The following is a 23897-nucleotide window of genomic DNA, read 5'->3' on the forward strand; positions in this document are numbered from 1 at the left end:
TATAACTCAAATCCAGTTGAGCAATAACAGCTTGGTATTTAAGACAAAATGCCCTCCTTCCTTCTAGTTTGAAGAACTTTGGCTAGGACATTAAAGAGCACAGACAAGTATTGCTATAACAGAACCTAAAAGAGAAATAACTCAATTGTCTATAAAACAAAATGACCAGGAGTCACACAACAAGACATCACTGCCTTTGGATGGACTTTTTTGATAGATTCTTGGTAGAGTCTAATGCAAGAAACTCAGTGCCCTGGCACATTCCTCCTCTACTAACAATCTGTTAAATAAAAATGTAACATACATTTTTTTATTTCCTCTTCTCTATCTCCAGAACCAGCGTATTTCAGATGATCAGGTGCCTCCCAGTATTAAGAAACCTAGAATTAGTTTCTGTCTCACTTAGGAAGTTCTGTTCGTCACTAAAGAGGTAAAGGCTGCAAAGAGAATCTGTGAAAGACCAGTGCCCAGTACTGCTCAAGTGTGTGTAGTTTTCTCTCATCTTTCATACACTGAGAAAATATCAGGAAGCTTTTCAGAGAATAGTCTGTAGTATATGTAACATCAAAGACACTGACTTGGGCGGTCTCTTGACCTGCCCATTTCGAGATGAAGCAGAAAGATAAGTTTTACAGTCAGAGCTGTGGCTGCTGCCAAGCCTGTGAAGACTTAACTGCAACACTGTGTCTGTTGGAGCTGCCAATTCATCCACTTTTTTGTTTCTCAGAATTTCAGAAAGGGTGTGGGGACAGGTCACACAAGCAAATAAGATGTGTGCTAACACTCAGCCAAAGAAGGGCTGGACTACAGAGAAAGTGCCTGTGTATCTTTCAGTCTATGATTGGGGATTTTCAATCCAGTACGACTTTCTGTCTGCTTGGGATGATCTTAAAGAGGGAAAGGTTCCTTAACAAAGGGAAGGTAGTAATGGAAATGACATCCTTCTGCTTTCTCACCCAAAATGCACAAAACCTACGAGTGGGAAAGTAATAATGTGCATAAGAGGAGAAAACAAAGTAAGAAAACCACAGACATTCTGGTAATAGAACAAAGACATTGAAACAGACTTTTAGCTAGCTAAGTTAAAGCAAGTTTTTCTGCCTTTTGCTAAGTCCCTTTCTCGTAGGCAGGCGATCTGTCTAAAGCCTGCCTGCCACTATCAAAGCAGAATGACACGAGCAGAACTGAAGCGCTTGTGGCACTCCCCTCTTGCCAGTGACAGACAGGTCTGGGTTTGCTCCCAAGCTGTAGGCAGGCTCCAGCTCCATTGTAATGGATCTATAGACCATGGCCTGATGAAGAACATTAGACATTTGAGTTTCAGAGAGTTCAGCTCAGGGGTCATATCGAACAATAGAGCATCAAAAACAGTCACTGCTGGAGAGAGCCTGCATACACAATAGCAGTTTTTAAGAAGCACCATTCAAAAGACTGACTAATTACTAAAATTTAGAACTGTTACAGCAGGCACACCATAGCCTTCGAGCTTAAGTTGTCCCTATTTTCATCCTAATCGAGCACCTGAATCAACTTGACATAAAAATCACAGGTCTAGAGGCAAGAACTGAATGCCTTTCTGAAATGCCGTACTAAACCCACACCTCATTTCACCAAGTCTACAAACACTGGCAGTGTCTGCCAAGTGCAGCAAAGTAGAACTGAAAACACAGAATCTTCTCAGAGGGGTCAGACATTTTTCTCTCCTCCTACAAGTTTTCCCTCTACCAAGACATCAACAGCTTTGAAATGATACTGACATTTAAAATGTGTTCATTAAGCAAAACCATGCAAGCTTAGAGGACTCATTACCTCAGATGCATTGTTTCAGGTCTTATTTTTACCTGTACTTGTTTTACCTGTGGCTAGAAATAATACAATCTTCATTATCAAGTAGATTAAGGTATTTTTAGCAGCACTTTCATGTTAAAAGGTTAGTACCTGCACAATCAAATGCGTCTAGCTGGTTAAATTTAGTTCAAGCCCTAATTTAAAAACAATCATGAAACAAAAAAATAATACCAAAAATCTTGTAAGAAGCTGCCAGTCCTTTTCACTTCATAGAAAACAAAAAACATTTTTCAAGCACTTTAAATTCTGGATTATTCTTTTCCTTTAAAGATCTGAGCAAAATTAAGCCACTGTTGGAGTTGTGTAAATATGGATATTTTCTATAAGGAAGAAAAAGAAATCCAACTTATTCACAATTTAAAATATACAAATTTTAAACCTCATATTTTACATCTGGGCACTAATTTCTGTGTACATTTAGATGTGCATAAAACTATAATGAGACTATTATTTAATGCATTAAATAAAATGGTATATTGCACATCACTGCTGACATACACTTGGCTCTCCAAGGAGATTGTTTTCTTTACTACTGCAAGTAATACCTTCTATTGAATTTAATGAATGAAATGCCCAAAATTTATTCTTTCCCTGATTTCGTTAATCTTTCAGAACAACAGAGAGTAAGAGTCTAGAAGGAATATCACCAAAAACCCTGAAAGAATAGCAACATAATTTCATTTTTAGTTTCCACAAAATCCCATTAGCAACTGTCCACTTGAATCGAGAGCAGAGCCAGGCACTGAACACATGCACAAAAGCCCAATCAATCTGCTATTATACTTTTAATGTCTGCTAAACATACTCCCTGTAGACCTTAACTGAAGTAACCTTCCCTCAGGCAAAATTCAGCCCTAACAGATGGGCCTTATACCGTGCCCTCGAGGGTCAACAAGCAGCCCTTCAGTCTGATCAACAGGAGCTCATTTCAGGGTTAGAGCACCTCCACCGAGAGCGCCCAGCTCCCAGTGCCCAGATGTTCAGTTCAGGAGGGAACCAAAGGACCCAGCTGAATTCAGCTAACACCGAACGATCCTGACAGAGCCTATACGGAAAAGCCTCATCTTGGAAAGCACCAAATTAAAAACTAACAGCAATTTCAGCAAACACACACTGCAGGGTCGCTGAAACCAACACTACTGAACAGCCATCAAGCTGCACACTGCACTACTCCAAGTTTTGAGAACAGTTTCTTCTGAAATACACAGTGATAATCCAGCCACAAAACATCAAATCAGCAGATTGCCTCCGAAACCAAATGCTACAAACCTTACTGGAAGTAAGTAAACAGGCTAAGGATTAAAAAAAACCAAACCAAACACAAATACATAGCCTGCTAGTTTCTTTGCCTTTCACTGGTCAGTGAAATACTCTGTCATTTCCCCTTACAGTTGCAGCTACATTAGTCTAATCCATGAAGGAAGCTTAAGAAAGAAAAATGAATGTTACAGTCAGATAAAACAACCTCAGAATAAAGGGAACACTGTAAATGACAGTCAGTCACATTTCATAACAACTTCAAGGGTTAAAAGCTAGAAATCAACAGAAAGCTTTTATCACCTGGAAGACTAAATCACAACTAGGTACTAATCCCAAAAGAAAACAAACAGCACCAACTGCAATCATTCAATTACAAACAGCAAGTCAAAACAGAAACATTGAAAGAAAAAAATAATGACATGCTTAGTGACATCCCCCAGCACCTCAATGTTTTCATTTCACTAGGAAAACTTGAGAGCGAAAATAAAAACTTCACAATTTCCCCATTACTCCTATTATTTTCCAAGATAAGAGGTGGAAAACTGTGGTGTGCAGCTCTGGCCAGTGGACAAGTTCCACAACAGCTTTTCAACACCACCAAATTCAAATCAATTTGAGCTCACTACTTCCTAATGCAATCAAAGATCAAACAAAGATAAATCCTCACAAAACTTGAAAATTATCAAACCCTCAGCTACCATCGAGAGGAAGCTCTTCCACCTGTCCTACTTTATAATATCTCCATCAATTCCAAACATGGGAGCCATGGATTCAACAGATTAGTAACAGAAATTGATCTACTGGCTCCCAAACAAAAGCAGAGGAAGAATAAATTCCTATGTTTTTGTACTAAGGTTTAATTTTTGCTGACATTCAACGAGTATTAAGCCAACTTTACTGCCAAGCTCTTTCTGAAGTTACAATCCGAACATCTGCATGGGGGTACCAGTATGCAATAAAATGCAGGGCTCAAAACACCTCTACACGGGTGGCCAAGGAGGTTTCAGTTAATCTTTTTGCTTTATGTTCTCCAAACGGTCATGCCAATTTAAAAGTAAGATTAAAACAGGTCCTAAGAAAAACAGAGCTCACAAAACATAAGCAGTCACCGTAAGTCAGCAACAGAGCAGGAAAGTCTGAGATTTTCCTGATTTTTTTTATTCCTCTGCCTATCTTAGGTAAATTTGGTATTTTATGATGCATTTGTCTTGGTAACAGATAAACGCCTCCAACTAAATTTCAGTAATTTATCAGTTTAATTCCCCAAACCAAACATTTATGTTTCACAAGCAAAACAGTCTTATTTTAATGGATGTAGTTTGATCGTGGCATGAAAATACCATTATGCTTTAGAGCTGTTACAGTTTCTTTTCATCGAACCAGTAACCAACCCAGATAGAAGTTTCAAAGGAGACAGAAAGCAACTTCAGCTACCTGCGTATCTGAGGGGGTTTTTCTGCTGATTTTGCTGAGAAAACTATTTGTCTTTACTTTAAATAGAAAGCATCCAAAATAATTTCATAACTGGTAATGATCAGTTTCTGAGTTCAGGAAAACATACCACCAGTAAGAAAAAAATAGTGTATGTGGATAAACCACCATGAAAAAAAAAAAAAGACATAACAAGAAGAGAATGCAGAACACTAAATGGCTGCCAAAGAGCAAGCATGTGGCAACAAGAAATCAGAATACCTGGATCAAAAAAAATAAGCCAGGACTACATGAAGTGGAAGTCCACCACTGTGTTTCGAAGGCAGCACCTTCTGTTCACACCTGCTCTGGCACATTACATCCACCAAGACCCCCACAGCAGACAGACAACACAACTGTCTCCACAGCTCTTCCAAGGCAAGGAAGGCAAAACAGGATAGGCAAAAATAAGTAAAAGCATCATTAAGGCTACATAAAGAAAAAAAGATCATCATTTCCAGGACTGCATGATTGAAGAAAGCACCCACTCACTTGGAAGCACTTGTGCTTCTGAATCACTTAAGCATTTTTCTGGAAATCACACCTATCAAATCTACGCTTTACACTGATTAAGTTACTCTAACAAAACCTTCTCAAGATGAACAAGACTCACAAAGTGTTCATAAATCAATCTTAAAAACAAGACCGCAAAATTCTTTATTGAATATATGTATAGTTATATAACTACTAAGAAGGCAACACAGTGAAAAATAAAATAGGGGAAAGAATTTTATATGGAGTGGCAAGTGGTAACATTAAAACCTTGTTTTAAAATTCTTTTTGAAGCAGCAGCTTATTTTAGAGTAAAGCTACGTCTAGATAAGGTATAAATACCTAGAAAAGGGAACAACACTGCAAACACTTCAGCCTGATAATATAAGACTAGGGAAGATAGGAAAGCTCTTTGAGATAGAGAAATCGAAGGAACTTAAAATAACAAACAGGCACAGGAAACAAAACAAGACTGAGAAAGTGTGTTATGATTCACCACCTCTAGAGCTGTTTGCACTCTCCCGGATCACTTACTTTGATTATTTAGATTATTAGCCCTAGAATATCTGGGCTCATAATACTTGCATAACACAAACCCAGACTATCACAGGATGTGTAGCATACAAAGCAACTGGAACGCAATGAGGAAACTCAGAATGCCAAAATATCCGAGGAGCAGTGCAAAAATAGAGCAGGTTAAACATACATGCCTTGCGATATGACAGCACAAAGACGACATTCTGCAAAAGGATTACACAAATCAAGAAACTGTACTTGATTCTGCCTTAAAGATACAAATAAAACTGCCTTTCATTTCTGGGAACCATGTTATCTTCAACTTTATAATCTCCCTGAAAAGTTGGAGAACAGCAACAAGTGGTTTACAATTTTCAGTCTTTACTGATAAAAGAGTGTGTTTACTAGCACAGCATAGGAGAAGCAGAGAAGAAAAACACTCACTAAAGAATGACCAGAAATAACTTTTTTTTTTAACAGTGCTTCCCATTCTGAGAACCATAACCACTCTGAAGTTGTGTTATCAGCACTGGAAGGTATCAGCCTTCAGGCATGGTGTCAAGGAAATTTCATCTGCTGTAGGTATTACCCTCCCATTCTCCCAACCTCAGGATACCTCCCCTCACCCCAGAACACAAAACACAGAAAACAAGCGGAAGACAAAATGACCAAAGAAAGATGCAAACTCACAGAGGAGAAACAAAAAATCCTTACAGTTTTAGTTATCATCATGTTAAATTCAACTTAATACAGAAAAAAATACACAGCTAGGATAGCACTGTATGAAGTATCAGCCTTGCTATTTGTACCTCAGTGAATACTTGCTCCTTCAAGTATTAACCAGGCATCAAAAGCAAGGAAACCAGCCAAGTACAACTCCACTAACTGACTTAATTCATAATAGAAAGGTCCTAAATTAAGGTTTGACCCCTGTTCTGCTGGACACTGAATTAACTTCTACTTGTACCAATTGTCTAAGCTATAATTTAGCATTCAAGTCAGCCTAAGGAAGTCTACTTAAAGACACACCAAAAGGAGTTTTATTTCAAAGGAAAAAAAAATATTTCCACTTCTCTGTTTGCATATATCGAAAATATTTTCTTTGCACTTTTAAGATTTTTTTTTTCATTTGGAATCTAAGTCATTACTACAGCACAATAAACTAAAATGATCAAAATAAGGACTTTACCGCAATTTCACAGGGGAGCTAATAATTTATACAAAATGCTACATGGAATGACACTAATAGTAAGTGGACATCCATTATTCTAGATTCTTATTTAGGCATATTTAATAAATTATAATACCACTGTATGAGCCAACAGTAAGTATTTTACAAGTCTCAACTCAAACAACCAAGGTGCAGTTTTCTCCCTCTGACATTACACAAGCTGTTTGAATTACAGCACTCCTTTATAGTGCATCAGGATGACAACAGTACTTTCAAGATCATAAGAAATCTTTTGCTTTTCTCCATCAAATATCTTGGCATATACCTTAAGTAACCTCTATCAGAGAAAGAAAGTATCCGTTAAACATTAGCAACAGAAGTTCAGCAAAATTTATTTAAGAATGTAAATTCTAGTATAGAGAAGAAAATTAGATATGGGAAAAGAAATCCCAGGTCTTTCTTGCTTTTGCATTTTACCATGGTTAAGGGGGAAAAAAAAAGTACTTCAGCATCTCAAGAGGCTTCAAAATTTTTTCCCAATTCGTTGTTGGTTTTGAATGCTGCAAAACCGCAATTGTAATCACTGTCTTAGCATATCACAAACCCAGTGATAAACAGCAAGTATAACATGGAATATTTATATTTCATTTTCTAAACCATGTATTTTTGAGCATGTTCATATTTAAATGAACAACCCCAGACAGAATGCATACAAAGTTATAAAAAAGAATCAGCTACATGGATAGATAACCAAAGAAATCTCTACCTCAGGGAATCTTATAGAATTACCACTTTGTATTTTTGCAAGTCATACCATCATGTTTTTTTAATAGCAACTGGGAGAGTGGATAAAACTCACTGTTCATACAAAGAAGTTCCTTCCCCTCTTCTGTTCCTGTCTCCTCCACAACTTAACTGAAGATTACATTCCCACCTGTTTCAAGGACTCCCTGCAATTACTTGGCTACTTTACAGCAGAGACCAATTTTTCACTTTCTTTGGGTTAAGTTCTCTTTTTTCCCTCAGGCTATTAGACATACCTCATTCCCTATCGTCCCAGAAGTTTTCAGTGTGTATCTCACATCATCCCCTTGCCAGAAACCTCTATTCCTGTCTCAAAAGCTCCATCTGCTTTTCATCTCCCTTCTATGCCATGCACCACTTTCCCAGCCAACAACAGACTGCTCTACAACCACCCCAAGGCAATGGGTTCTAGGTGTATTTCCATACTGCTGACTTCCATGCCAGCTCTCCATGCTGCTCATTCCCCAATCATTCTTCTTCAGCTGGGTGGAGTTTTTTAAAAAATATGTAAATAGATGAAATGTACTAGAAGAGTGTGGAAAGAACTGAGCAAGGGTGGTATGGCAGAACATCTCCACTGCATCATCTAATCAAAGTTAGGTTTTTTTGTGACCAGCTCCAGAAATGCATGATGTCACATCTCTGCCAAATGGCTGTTCAGGCTGCACTTAACACCCTGTTTAACTTCACTGGAAAGTGAAACAGGGAAAGGAAAAAGAAAAAGAAAAAGAAAAAGAAAAAGAAAAAGAAAAAGAAAAAGAAAAAGAAAAAGAAAAAGAAAAAGAAAAAGAAAAAGAAAAAGAAAAAGAAAAAGAAAAAGAAAAAGAAAAAGAAAAAAAAGAAGAAAAAAAAAGAAAAACCAAGACAGTTTTTTTCCACTACAGCCTAGGAAATTCCCTGAAAAAACCCACCTATCAAACCCTGTATTTAGAAGTTACCAGACTTGATGATGTCACAAACTTACACAAAATGCACACAGACCGGTGTGGACGTACAAGTCCAACATAAAAGCAAAACTATTTCTGTCTTACACTGAATAGGAAAATGTTTTTCTCAAATTCTATGAAGTATATTTACATCTTACTACAATAACTATAACAGCTCATTATACCAAGCTCTTTCATCTAGTTCACAAAAAGACCTCATGTTAACCACTCAATTATACCAACCAACAGCTTTAGTAATAAAGATACTCACCATACAAAATATCTGGGCTGTTTTGTCTTCCCATCAAAAGCTATTTTCTCTCGTGCCAGAAAGGCCTGAACATAACCATTACAGAAACAAGGGGTTTATTTTGCAATTTGAAAGCAAGTAACTACAGCAACAATAAATACAGTTAGAAATACTGCAAATACAGTTTTCAGCAGAATTTCTGAAACTCGGGTAAACTTCTGTATAGCTCACTGTGACATGGCAATATTACATACACTGAAAAAAAAATTTAACGACTTCACCACCTTGCCCTAAGCCCTAATGAATGATTCTTCACTTCCTGCATAGGAACAAGTGAGACTGCGCAGCAAAGAGAGGCCTGAAGCACTTTTTAATCTGGTCACATGGATCCATGAAACACACCTATTAGTACCACATGTCCTCCGGATTATATTTCAAATTTATTGTTCTGCCTTCATAAATGTCACTCATACAACTCACGTGCCACTGCCAAGTCAATCTTGAAAGTTCTTTTCAAGAGTTTAAAAAAGAGATAAAAGAGTTTAAAAGCTAGATAAAATAAAGATTATAATTAAAACTAATATTTTAAAATCAGCATACATCTTAAAGGTTGACAAGACCTTCATTTTACATGAGATTTTTAAAAACTCAGACTAGAGCCTGGAATTTTCATGTCTAAACCTCTTATCTTTCAACCCATTAGTTCCACATTGTCATTTCACTCAGAAAAATGAAAAAACTTCACAATCTGAAGCACCAAAAAGTTTACTACTGAAAAACTTATCTGAAATGTGTTTTCAAAGCTGCTCATGTATTAAATAGGAACAGAATAATACCATTTCTACAAGTATTTTGCAAGTCTTATGTCGTTAAGAACTCAAATTGTCATTGAGTATTACTGAGTATTCTTTGAGTCACGGCCTCTCAGTAACTGATTTGGTGAATAACAAAAAACATGAAAGGTTATCTGCCCCCCCCCCAAAACCCAAATAAAAAACCAAACCAAACAAACAAAACAAAGCATTACAAGTTATATGAAATTTGCCTGTGAATAAGATGGACATTAATTAGTTCTGTGCCTAAGGGAAAGATTACTACATAGGTCCAAATACAACCTGTTACACTTGGCCTACCAGCACATCAGTCAGCACTCGCAGATCACTCAGCAAAACAGCTGATCCTGCAGCTTAAATGTACCTTTGCCATGCTCCCTGCCTAGTCAGGAGGAGGAGGGAGCAAAGGATAAACTGCTAGGAAGGGTAAAGATAATGTAAGAACAGTAAATCAGGGGTAACTTATAGATGACAGAATGAAGACACAAGACAAATTCACAAGGGTGAACAAAAAAACTCTTCATACAGATTTACTACTCAAATTTCTGCTCAACAACTTCTTAAAACTGCAAGACCTACCACTGCTTTCTAAATCAAACAAAATCTGATGATGAAACTATTTCAGATTTAAATATACTTCCATAATAAGTGTTCCAGTAAACAATATTTAAATTATTTCAGTAAACTAAGTGTTTGTAAGAAAATATCATAATTCAGCAATAACAGCACCAGTGAGCTGCAGATGCATCTCCACTGCACGCAGCTCAGCTGTTTTATACCCAAATCCATGCATTCGCTTAGGTCCAGCTTCAGTGTTTATAGTTAACTGAACCATTAGTTTTTCTTTTCAAGTCCTGTCAAATGTTTCCCAGCATTGCACCAAGACTAGCAGCTCCAGAGGACTCTGGAGGAACACATCCATCCTTTCAGCACAGGTCTCAAGTTAGGGAAAGGCACAAGAAAATGAGCAGCATTCACGTGCTGATAATAGTCTTTGTTCTAACTGTAAATCCAGCTGATCACTAGGCTTGAATGCAGACTATTATTACTCAGCCAGCTGATCTGAGCTTGCTCACGAAGTTGTAGACAAACTCCTGCATAGTAGTGGGAACTTAGCACAATTCCCAGGGAAAAAATAGAACTACTACAGATCAACGAGATACCTGTCAGTCCTAGAGTTATCACACCAAACTCTCCTGCTGAGCTAAAAATGCCACCTGGTTATTTATCCAAGGCATCAGTCTGGGGTTTGCTTTTCCCTTTCTGGGGTTTTTGGGAGGGAAGACAAGCATGTTGTAACTAAGTACAAAGTCTATCTGTGTGCATGGAAATGGAGGGTTAAAATCCACCTTAATTTCAGGGCATTGATAGTCATCTCTATATTTATTTCTTATGTTGTTATAAATACTTACAAATTTCCTACCAATTTTTTATTCTATCAGCGGATACTCTCAAAATACAATAAAATGTTAAAAATAGAAGTTGCTGAACAGTAGCTCTATTTTGACCATATGCAAGATTTCATCTGCTTCATTTCTATTTGATATCACTAAAGGAAAAATCAGAGATAACACAATGTGGAGGATGTTAAAGCACATACAAAGGGAAATGGGAATTTGATCACTCATGGAATTCAGGCCCTCTTACCACACCCTTTTATTCATTCAAATTTTCTAAAGACGAAACAAGAAAAAAAATCCCAAGCCCAGGGGCATGATCTGAATTTTACCAAACCTGCTGACAGCAGGAGAGTCTTTACCAAGTACACTCTTCCACCAGCTTCCTCCGCCTAAACCCAGGGACTGTAAAGCCAAGCCTGTTGGTTCCATCTCTTCCCTTTTCTCTCTCTTCCCTCCCCAGGGAATCTTAATTTACAACACACTAAGAGTCAGACACCGAGTTCCTCAGGACTTTGGAGACACAGGGAGTCAGCAAAGGTCATGAAGTACTGTACAATAAACTATTCCATATAAAACAACACTAAATAGATCACGTATCATTCTCTTACATTTTAATTCAGAGGTGACCAAATCAATGAATGATTAAGTCTTTCAAGATTTCATTATATTATTATATACCTGTACCTCCACCCTTAAGTCTAAACTGTTTCCAGCTCTTCCCTGGTATTTCACCATTCCAACTTACGCACTCTAACTCTTCAGCACATCCCCTACCTTTTGCCACACTCTCTCTGCTTGTCTGCCTGATCATCTAAAAGGCACAGGATTATGCTGTGGCTGCCTTCCAAGCAGCAGCAATCATCTGGAACACAATGTCAAGCAAGCAACTTGCTGGACTACATGTGACAAAAATAATAAAGTATTCTAACATGCTGCAGCAAAGAGCACACACCAAATGAAATTTTCCATCACCAGGAATAACAAACGGCACTCTTGGCAGCACTGCTCTTCTCCTACCAACTCAACAAGCAGGCCTTGGAATTACAGCACAAAATGCTCTCTCAACACCCCAAGTTTTCATCCTGGCAGGTCAAGATAAAACTTTGCAGAGATTAAAAACAAAGCACAGTCCTTATTTAAACCACTAAACACAAAGAGTCCCACTTCAGCAAGAGTCTGTACTGGTGGTACAGGGAAGGAGCAAGGATCCACACACATGGATTTAACCATATACAGCAAGAGGACCAGGAGAACAATGACAGAGAAAGAAAGTAGCAACCAGCTCTGGAGTGCACAGGCAAGGCAGAATGACGCTACTTCCAGAAAACCCCTGCAAGTTATTTCTGTTATTTCCTCAACCCAGACACGCACTTGGATAAGATCAGGATTAGATTTAGACTTTCACTCTATGAAAAACAAGAAACTGTTATCTTAAAGCTCCTTTATGTACCTGGTGTTTTTGCAGAAGTCTACTCCCATACTTACTCAATTTCACATAAAAGCTTTTGAAAAAAGCAAAAAACGAACAAAACCTATAAACAAACAAACCCCAACATCCACACCCCCTTTCCACTTGCATAAGTTTAGAAGAGAGAAAATGTGACTTCTGTGAGTCTCAAAAGTCTGATGGAAACCAAAGACCTAAATTTTTTTCTGTCTTCTTATTAGGCCAATTACATGGTTTTGGGGAACTGACTCACAAGGGGTTTGCTGGGCTGGTTTTAATCTTCGAGGTTAGGTCTAGTCATGCCCCATTTTCATTCTGAAATACAGGTATTTGTACAGTTACAAAGATTTTGATCTACCATATATTCAAAGTACATTTCTGGACCAAACTACATAATTCTCCACACTTAACAGTAAAACTATCTTAAGAAAATACAAATAAAATTCTAATTGTTACTTAACTGTAGCTCTAGCAGGAAAGTCTGATACTTTTTCTGCTAAACATATAGAAAAACTGCACAAGTTTCTTAACTTGAAAGGACTAATTAGTCAGGGGCATACAGCACTTCCACACTGTTTCTATGTCAGTTTTCCCTCCTATTTTCAGTTTTTCAAGTAAACTGTTGCATACAACAGCCAAGAGAGCTACTACATAAACCACGTTCTTTGAAATGCTTGACTTACTAGGCTGAAACAGACCTGAATGGTAGAATTCAACCATGTGTGAGAAGAATTCCGTTGTGCCTTTCCACCAGAATCGAGATAGACTCTTGCTAAAATGAAATGTGTAGCTTTAACATACAAAAGCTCAAGAACTCATCTTTACAGATTCTGTAATTCACAATTACAGAACTCATTCAAGGATGACTCTGAGCCTCCAAATACCGAGCCTCACTTCACACTGTGCGTGATTATTACTTGCGCACACGTAATGCAGGAAAGGCTGGTCTCCTTTTTATTTTAGTAAACTCGATTTTTCCCCTCATGTTTTGAGAGGTTTTCACTCGGTTTTCTCCCTCTGGAGCAGAGACCCTGTTGCGGGCGCAGGTAAAATCGCATCCACAGACGCATTTCTCATCCCGAAGCTTTAGTACACCCCACCTGCGCGCTGGCGCAAGACAGAACCCCGAAGAACCCCGAAAGCCCCATGTGAGAAAAATCCGCAGCTTCGAGGAAAGAGGCCCCCGGAGGAGGAGGCAGCGCCCGGCGGGGCCGGCTCGGGGCTCGCACGGATCGGCGACGGCCGGAGCCGGGGAGCGCCCCCTCCTCCCCAGCTAGGGCCGGGCTGCCGGGGGGGCCCGAGGAGCAGGGGCGGGGGCCCGGCACAAGTTGGCCGGAGAAACCTGTGGCTGCCGTGACACCCCCGCGGCCGGGAGCGGGGCGGCGCCCGGGGAGCGGAGGCTGCCGAGGCGGGGAGGCGGCCCGGCAGCGCCCCCGGGACGCCCCGCTCTGCCCGGGGAAGGGCGCCGGACACTGACCTGTCCTCCGAGTCCATGCGGCTGAGGGGCTCCCCGTCCGAGGACATCTCCAGGCTGCCCCGCCGGCCCCCCGACGTGGCGCTGCCGCAGCTGCTGCCGCCGCCCGTGCCGGGGCCGGTGCCGTATCCCTCGTCGCCGCCGCTGGACACGCTGCTGGAGCTGCTGCCGCCCCCGCCGCCGCCGCGGCCCGGCCCGTCCTCCTGGCTGCCCCGGGGGCCCTTGGGCTCCTCCTTGGCGTCGGCCTCGCTGCCGCCGCCGGGGCTCGGCGAGCGGGTCTCGTCGCTGCAGCAGCCGCTGCTCGTGCTGCTGCTGCTGCTGCCCACCAGGCTGCTCTCCTCCTCCTCGCCGCCCTCCTCCTCCTCCTCCTCCTCTTCCTCCTCCTCCTCCTCGTCCTCGTCCTCCCCGTCCCCGGCCTGGCTGGCGCTCTCCGGGCTCGGCTCCGACATGCTCTCCGCCTCGCCGTTCAGCAGCAGCAGCGGCTCCGGCTCCGCCGCGGCCGAGGACGAAGGCGGCGGCGGCGACGATGACGAGGATCCAGCCCCACCGGCGGCCGCCACCTCCGGCGCGGCCGCCACCTCCGCCTCCTCCTCCTCCTCGGCGGGCGCCGCCTGCCCGGGAAGGCGCCGCTGGGGCTCCGCCATGTCGCTGCAGCGAGCGGCCGCCATGGCGCCTGCGAGTCGCTGCCGCGCGCGCGGGGTCGGCCGCGGGCGTGCGCACGGCGGCGGCGTGCGCGCGCGGCCCGTGCGCGCCCGCGCGGCCGGTGCGCGCTCCCGCCGCCCCCCCCTTCTGCCTTCGCCCTCCTCGCGCACCCGCAGCACCGGGGAGGGGAGGGGCGGGGCGGGGCCCGGCTCGTGCCGCCGCCGCCGCACGCGCTACGGAGCGCGCCCGGGGACAAACGACGCGGGGAGGGCGGAGCGGCGGCGGCTGCTGCCGCCCCCGGCGCGAAGGGGCGGTGGCAGGCGGGCGACGGGATCCCGGCATGAGGCTCCCGGGGATCCCACCGTGAATCCCCCAGGGATTCCAGCTGAAATCTCCAGGGATCCCGGCTGCAATCTCCCGGGGATCCCGGTTCGAATCCCCCGGGGATCCCCGCGCCCCGCTGGAATCGCGTCATCCCACTCCCCAGGAATAGGGGAGACTTCCGCGGTACGCGCCGGGAGCTGGGAACGAAGTGCTCCCGGTTCCCCCGCCTCGCTCCTGGACAAATCCCGGCGGCGCCCGTGTCCCACAGCAGGGCATCGGCATTCCCGGCTGGCGCTGCCGGGAGCAGGGTGGCTCAGGCGGAGGGAGCGGCAGCGGGACCGGGAGAGCTCCAGGGGCACCAGGTACTGCGGGTCCGGGCAGCCCCGGAGCCCCCCGTTCGTCTCACGGGCAAAGCGGGACGTGCAGCGCACGGGAAGGGGAGACCCGAGGCTCGTCGGGAGCAGCTGCAGGGCGGCAGCATTGCCACAGCACGGGCAGCATTGCCACAGTACGGGCAGCATTGCCACAGCACGGGCGGCGGTGCCACAGCACGGACAGCATTGCCACAGCACGGACAGCGGTGCCACAGCACGGGCAGCGGTGCCACAGCACGGGCAGCATTGCCACAGCACGGGCAGCATTGCCACAGCACGGGCGGCGGTGCCACAGCACGGGCGGCGGTGGCAGAAAGGAGGCAGGGAAAGGGTTCCAGCGCCACCGACCAAAAGGAGTGAAAAAAGCGGCCGCGCTATGCAGTGAGGAGAGAGAATAAACCAGAACAAACTGGCCTTAAACCCCCATTGGCAGGGAAGGGGCTTCCTGGCTCCCGGGGAAGAGCTGTGTGACCAAAGGGGACTGTGAAATATCACAGAATGGCTTGGATTGGAAGGAACCTTAAAGATCTTCTTGTTCCAAACTCCTGCCCTGGGCAGGAACACTTTCCACCAGACCAGGTTGCTCAGAGCCCCATCCAACCTGGCCTTGAACACTTCCAGGGATGGGACATCCAAAGCTGCTCTGGGCAACCTGTACCAGGGCCTCACCACCCTCACAGGGAAGAATTTCTTCCTAATACTCAATCTAAACCTATGGATGTGTGGAAGGGGAAAGGTGAAATCTCAGCAGGATGCCTGTCAATCACATAGAAGCCTTCAGAACCGTGTTTGAAAATTAAGGTCATTTAGTGATAATGTAAAATGGGATAAAGTTTACTATAAAGTATATAGGATGGGGATTTGTAGTAGAACAGGAAGATGGGTATAATCTGAACACAGAGATAAAATCAGGCAGTTTGACAAATTATTAGAGAGATGAGAAGGATAATTGAAAGCATAAAATGGTATTCCATGTGAATTTTACATGTCTTACATCTGTCAGTCTTTACCCAACGCTTACAGAGCTTGCCACATTTAAAACAAAAATCATGAAGCTGTGGTAGTTTAGTTTTAAAATAAAGTACAAAACACAGAACCACAACTCAGTCCAGAAAAACATTGCGCCTTCTGCACATGAGGAAGAACATCACCAATTCAAGTCACAGCAGGCATATCTGGCATGTCCACAGAGATCCTGGATTCCAGGAGAAGTTAACTGCGTAGGATTAAAATCTGGAGAAGGTGCTCCTAAAACCTCCATTTGCATAGCTGGAGGTGGCTCCCAGCCCATCAACAGATGTAGTTGTGAGCAGCAACAAGAACAAGCTGTGGTGTAGCAGCATCAAAATAGAGAGCCACAGCACTGAAGCAGCAACGGGGGGTTGGAGAAGAGGGACTCGACATTGGATTAATCTTTGAAAACAAACCAATAACATATTTAGCCTGCAGAGCTTATGCAGAGGAGCATAAGCAAATTTTGGAAACCAACAACAATGAAAAAGTGATGATAGTCCCTCAGATTTCTAGAAGGCAGCCTCAGCTAGAAAGTGGAAATGCTAAGAATGCTTTAAAAAAAACGCAGAGGGGAAAAAAAGACAAGAACAGCTGCAATGCTGCTTCTCATCTGTGCAAGATGTGTACTGCAGGTCTTCTAACCACCAAAACAGGCACCAAACCCTGAGCCTCTGTACCCTGTTCTGCCTTTCCTCCTGGTATCAGTGTGTGCTGTGCTTTGCTCTCCACTGAGGAAGGTGTGGGGCTCCCGGGTGGGTGTAGCAGTCGCTGGTCTATTCAAACACGAAGTGTGACGTTTCGAAAACAACCCACCCTTTGATTCAGTCCAGAAACGGCAGTAGCTGAAATAATTCCTATGTCTCTGTTACTCACCGATGATGCCCTTCTGCAATTCTGTGCTGTAGCAGGGGACAGAATCAGAGAGGTATCGAGTCATGAGAGACCAAAAATGTATGAGGGACTTAGTTAAAAGACACCTTTCACAAACGATGGATATGAGATAAAGGGGAGAAAAGTTATCACAAAGAACTCTATGTACCCTAATGTAAATTGTCCTGATCGGCTCCGCTGTGTGCTCAAGGCAATCAGTCTTTTTTTTTCCCCAAGTCTCTCTGGGTTCCTTGAGGAGGTGTGTGCACGCAAAGGCTCCTTGTGTTTGGCACGGATTCGACCTCCCACTTTCCACTCTCCTAAGCAGGGCGGTAGAGACGCCAGCTCATTAGGTAATTTGTGTATTCAAAGGGGGTCAGGGAAGGAAACCTCAGGACGTTTCTGTTGCCTAATGGAAATCACTTGGCATTTAAGCAAGCGCGCAGTACCAAAGGGGTCACTAGTGCAGCAGGCAGTCATCAAAGAAAATCTCTGTGATAATCTCTTAGTGTCCTGCTCTCAGGTTTTCAAACACACAAAATTCTGCGTCCAGGCTCGGCCCTTGAGTGGTGTAATAAAAGTCCTAATCAAGTGCAAGCAGCAATGATTATTGCTCACTGAGCTTTCTCTGTACAAACCCACACAGCTTACCGAAGCCAAGATTTCCTTTTTCTCCGAGGTTTTTTGACGTTTCAAACCTCTTGAAAGAGGAGATCTGTCAGAGAACAGGTGATTCTACAACTTGCAAAAGCGTCTAAATCATTTACATTTGAATTGTCTGATAAAAGCTCAAAGGAGGAGATTCCTGTTAGGAAATCATTTGGAGAAGAAACACATCGTTCACTTGGGCTTTGCCGATGGATGTTACTCTGTCGTTCACACAAAGGGTTTCTGATATGCTCAGTCTAGCTTGGAATGATCACCTTACAACGATGCTTTAAAACTCAGACATTTGTGTTGAGGAATCAACCAAGTACAAAATAATAAATTTTTTTAAAAGCCAGTAGATAAACAAGGATGCTGTTCACAGGCAAAGATTCCAAGCCGGACCATTAGTGCAAAACCAAACAAGTTGTAGACACAGCAGAGCAGGGAGAAGAAATTAAGATTTTATTCTCTTACCTCAGGAACACCAGGGTGCAGGGCATTCACACTGACAGCAGGATCAGTAACAAGTACACTCCAAAGAAGTAGTTTCTTCTTTTCTTGATTCACAACAATTTGGCTGTTTTGTGGGGTTTTCTTGAGGGTCACTTAGGTGAGATCACCAGAAGATCTTACATGTGTAAGGCAGGTTTGTTGAGGTTTTGATCAGCATTACATTATACCTATACTGTGATATACAGTATGCAAGCAAAACACTTCAAAACAGCAAGAAAGGCCTATAAAGAGAGAAGAAAAATTAAACAGGCCTGAGGCACAGGAAAGGTGACATCCAGTCTTACACTTGCTAGGATACCAGGGGAGATTCTGTAAAGCCAAGCATCTGGTCACTGAGCTCCCTTCTCCAACCCCTGCCTCCCCATGTATGTCTTAAGCAGTGCAGGAAATTCCTGCTGCCTGCACCTCATGACTCACCTTGCTCAGAATTCTGCCTGCTCAGCAGCCTCTGGAAACTGCACCCTTCCTTTCTTTCTGCCCCACCCTTCCCCATCCAAATTCAAGGTCTGAAGGAAGAGGCTACGATCTCTCATTGCTTCAAGTGAGCAGCCAGCGCTGGGTTCTCACCCTTCCCTTCAGACTGCGCTGAAATTGCCTCATGATGCAATTCTGACCCCACCCTCTCCTGCAGCACCCAGTTGATTCTCCCTTTAAACTCAGCTTCCATGCTCTTTTCTTTTTAAAGCTGCCTTTAATCTTTGCATGTGCTGTCTGCTTAGAAACCATGACTGTGAGAAGTTACAAGCCATGCTTAGGTTGGGCCAACCAGAAGAAGGCTGCAGGGAATGCACGGTGGGAAAGGGTCCCTCTTCTCTCCCCTGAGTGTTGAGCCCTCTCTGGGGTTTTAACTGGCTTTGCAAAACGCTTTGCAGCAAAAGGAATTCTTGATACTGCTTGGGACCTTCTTCCCCCTCTGCCCTGCCCCTGCTTTGTGTCAGGCTGATCTGCTGCCTCTTCTCTGGTGCCAGCACAGCTGTCCCTGAAATTCCTGCCATGAGCTAGACCAGGGAACTGCTTTTAGTGGTAACTAGGAGGAAAAAAAATAAAATGGCATTCTGTTCCTGTTAGGTCATGAAACTTCAGAAAGCTCCAGCCAGCTCAGTCAGATGTAACACTCTGGGGGACGGGGAAAAGAGGAACAGAAAAATTAACAGCTTGCTAAGGTGACACAAAGGACCAGGAGTTACTTCAGCAGTGGAAAACCCCATTCTATCATTCTGGATTTTATCCAAAAGCACATCCTAACATTCATTTTATTTGCATTTGTGGTAAACTCGTGCCAGCCCAGTGGAGATGAGGGCATCTCTACTTTAAGCCATCTATAAACACAGTGTTCCCATGTTCCAGAGATATTCTGATGTAATAGAAAGGAATCACATACCTTACAAGTAGGTGAAGCCTCTAAAATGCACGCTAATTGATGCTCAATTTGTTGTCAAATTATATTGAAGGAAAACAGGAAATGCAAAGTAATAAAGCATGAAAATTTCTTGTAAGTGAAAGATAAAAAGCTGTGAGTTCAAGGCATTAGGAGGCCTTGTAATATGGTTCATTGGTGTGCTCTACAGGTTGCTGCAAAAACTGAAATAAAAGCACAGAATTTCAAGTAGGTACTGTTCAGCTGTGAAAATCTATTAGTTATAGATACCACTGAGAATGAACTCGGAATTTGCTTCAGAAACAAAAGCTACTTGCAGTACTTTTGCACTGGTAGAGCTGAATATTAATCCTGTCACCCCATGTCTCTCAATTTTTGTGGCTTCCAGGAACTTGCATAAATGTATGCTAAAACTGCATTGTGCTTTTCTTTGAAACTATTGGGAAAGTTTTTCAAATGCCAAATTGGAAAATTTAATAACTGATGCAATAGATCCTATGAACAGGTAAAACAGTAATATATGGGGGACTGTACAAGCAAACAGAGCATCTTTTCTCTGTCATCAGTATTGTCAATATTTTTATCTATGACTAAAAAACCTACATACATTATCAGAAATACTTTCTTTTCCTCCCAAAGTATCCTAAATCTCCTTGTGTACATTTTCTTTTTGGCACAGTTTGCTCTTTTTCAGTAAAACGCAGCCAAAATTCCTAAGTCTCAGAAAAATCAACATCCTTCAATGCTGTAATTTAGATTCATTTTAGGCAGAGATAATTAAAATATTTGCTTCCAGATTAGAGAGTCTTTACATGCTGTTAATTTGGGGAATTGGTTTTTTTCAACATTCTTATGCAAAACAGAGCTGGATTCCAGCTTTAAATGAAGGTGTGTGCCTGAGTACATGTAGAGGGCTGTCTCCAGTATGTCCTTTAATTTTCTGCAGGTCACTTGCTGCAGAACCTCACAGTAAAACCAGGGGAGGTCATCCCAACTGAGGGGGCCATTCTGCACAAGCCCACTAGGAAATAAATCCCTTTTTTTCCACTAAAAATATAGATGTGAAGTCAGGAGCAGAGGCACACACGGAAATTCTTTTCAAAAACCATAAAAGTAATCAAGATCTTGCATGTTGAAAAACTGGTGTGTAACCATTACAACCAAACAGAAATGCATAATTAATTGAATGCTAATTAAATACAAATCACAGCTTGGAAAGAGTACAAGTTTACAGCAGCTTTTCCACATTCTAGGATTACTTTAAAAATCCCCTTCTTCAACTTGTGGTAACTCCTCTTCTTCAACTTGTGGTCGTAAGTACGATATGGGTTTTTCATAGAACAGTTTTAGATTTCTTTAAATTAACATTTCATAAAATTTAAATGAAAATCCCCTTGCAGAAATCTAGTTATAAAGTTTGTGTGCTTTTTTTTCCCCCCCCTTTTTTCTTGAAAGAATCTCCTGTCTTTCCAAGATCAAGTTCTTGTGAACACATGTCCTTCCAACCACAGTTCTCAGCTTCCCAGAACATGCTGTGGTGGGCCCAGCAAGGGGCCCTGAAGATCATTAAGGGAGTGGAGCTTGTCAGATGAGGAGAGGCTGAGAGAGCTGGGACTGTTCAGCCCCAAAAAGTGAAGGCTCAGGGGGATCTCATCAAGGTATAAAGAGAGGGGAAGTAAAGAAAATGGAGCCAGACTTAGTGGTATCTGGTAAGAGCAAGAGTCAATGGTCACAAACTGAGATGCAGAAAATAATCCTGTTTAAACATAGGAAGAAACCTTTTTAATTTCAAGCAGTGGAAAAGGTTGCCCAGAGAGGTTGTGGCAGTGCTGTTCATGAAGATATTCAAACCACACCTGGACACAGTCCTGAGCAGCCTGTTCCTGCTGTTGCTGCTTGGAGCAGGGGGCTTGGACTACTCCGTGATGTCCTGAGGTGCCTTCCAACCTTAACTTTCTGTGATTCTGGAAAACTGAGATATTCCCATGTTACACAGAGACACAGGCACTGCTAAATCTGCAAAGCCAGTAAGTATTTTTCTGGGTTCCCAAATATCACCGTATACCCTGGCTTTGCCCCAGCCTGACATAGGGATGAAAATCGTATTCACACCACTCCTGCCTCGCACCAGGCTTTGTAAAGATAGGAAGGGAGTCCTGGTTGGGAGCCCCAGCAGCTGAGTTGAGCTGCCTGACTGGGACCAAGCACTGAGTCCCTGCAGGCAGGTCTGGATGCAGCCTGAAAGACTGATGGCTCCATTCAGAATTCCCATGATAGCCCGGATGACAAATGTAGGGTCCTGCTACATCCCGTGAGATTAGAAATGACAAGCAAGTGAGATTACATGTTTTCCATGATTGCCAGATCCTGGCATGCTAGAGACTTAAGGGAGAGAGGTTATCCTTAAGAGAGGCATTTATCACACGCTCTGGCCAGCCTTGGGCAAGATACTGTCTTGGAGGTGTCAAAGTCCAGATTTCCCCAAACCTTAACAGCTGGACAATTCATCTTCTCTCCCCAGTGCTCTGCTTATGTTACAAGAAAAATTGAGGTCATGGAAGTTTATCAAACAGCTAGAGAGATACAGAATTAGTTTATCTAAATAGAATTTAATATTTGGTAGGCTTGAGCACAAGCAAACACAAATTTCAGAAAAGTTCAGATTTGCATCCAGAGACTTGAATTGCCGTTATTAGGGCATTCACTGAACAGCAGAAGTCACACTCAAATTAATCAAAACTAATTTAACAATTACAAAACCAGCAGGATGACTTCATTGTCATTTGCCACTAATGACAAATGTTTATTACAGATAGTGTATTTGTCTTCTGAGCTATTAAAACACCATTTTTATTCATAACTCCTCAAACCTTTCCTGTAAGATGAAGGATCCATCATGTTCATGGAAAATAAGCCAAGCTTGTAGAAGTACAGCACCCCTCCCTATTCTCAATCAATCAAATCTGAGGGAGAGAGGGAGACTGATGAGAACAACCTACTTTTCTGTGCGTGGCATTCACTGAATGTGAAAAGGGGTTTCAGCAGGACCGAGAAAGTAGCTGTTGTCATGACAGCACTGGGAAGCCCAGGGACTGAAAAGATCTTCATCAGCTCACTGCAGCAATTCTGTGCCAAAGGAACTGTGCTGCCTGTCTGCATGGTGACAACAGAGCCAGGGGAATGCCTGCTTGTCAAACCTCTGTGGTTTTACTCTGCAAACTTCCCCACTCTTGGCCTCTGAAGCTGGAATATAGTTGCAATCTGGCAAAAATGGATCTCTCCTGCCCCCTCCTCCCCCTTCAATACTCCCCACACCTTCTGTTCCTCTGGTATAACAAGGGCAGCACCCAGCCTTCTTGCACTCCCTTTTGCCACAAAAATGCCATGCTGAAGGCAGTAGTAACCTGTAAAAACCCTAATCAAATACCAGCACATTCTGCAATCCAACTCCATCGATGTAATGACTGCCACTCCTGTATCCTCAGTGTGAGGGACAAGCATGTCTGTGTGCTCTGGTGTTTGCCTGGCAGCTCTGGGGCAAGAGGCTGAGGACTTCTGTGGCAGGATCTGCTCCTTGGGGTCATACCCTTGGCAAGGATGGAATGTTACTTGGTCAGCTCTGGCCACTCCAACCCAAGTAAATGCATTGTCTTTCACACTGAGTGAGGCAGCTGTCTGTGCCAACTGTGCCCACAAGCACCAGTGTTGGGAGAACTACGAGACTCTTCCATTCCCAGCGAAGTTTTGTTTTACAGAAATGACTAAAAAAATGGTTGCTGCATAGGTGAGATCCTCATAATTTAGACAAGGAAAGAGAAAGTAAGGTCTTTTTGGCTGTGCACGTATTGATTGAGTTCTGATGCTGTTTATTTGAAGCAGTGGGAAATGAGAACATTTGGAAACTTGCATTATGCCCCCACTGGTTATCTCTGATGGAATGAAAACTGAGATTGAATGCCTTACACCCAATCTTGCAGCAGCCACCTCTATTGCAGACTAAATGACCAGAGATGTGTGCTCTCAGATGAGTTTTACAAGCTTTGTCTGAAACTTGGGCGTCTCTGGTATTGATTGCAAAATTCACATTGACCTCAGTGGGGCCAGACTATCAAACTCAGCCTGAGAGCTGGGGAACTGAGGAGTTTTGAGGAACTCACAGCAAATCCTGATACCCTGGTATTATTGATGGCTGCTAGGAGGTGGGGACTTGGTCCCTACCACACAGGAGAGCCTAAGTTGCACT

At 43.1% G+C, this 23897-nt stretch overlaps 1 protein-coding gene across 3 annotated transcripts in view; it reads right to left on the reverse strand.

The window, feature by feature from the left end:
- The window catches only part of AEBP2 (AE binding protein 2), a 41380-nt gene extending 26791 nt beyond the window's left edge, over positions 1 to 14589 (reverse strand). For all 3 annotated transcript variants that reach the window (XM_069003534.1, XM_069003532.1, XM_069003531.1), the window contains exon 1: positions 13895 to 14589. In XM_069003534.1, the coding sequence (XP_068859635.1) occupies positions 13895 to 14559 (665 nt within the window). In that variant the 5' untranslated portion in view covers positions 14560 to 14589. The remainder of the gene's footprint in view (positions 1 to 13894) is intronic.
- Positions 14590 to 23897: the final 9308 nt, after the last annotated feature.

This window comes from Aphelocoma coerulescens, chromosome 1A, assembly GCF_041296385.1.
Source record: "Aphelocoma coerulescens isolate FSJ_1873_10779 chromosome 1A, UR_Acoe_1.0, whole genome shotgun sequence".
Lineage (NCBI taxonomy): Eukaryota > Metazoa > Chordata > Aves > Passeriformes > Corvidae > Aphelocoma > Aphelocoma coerulescens.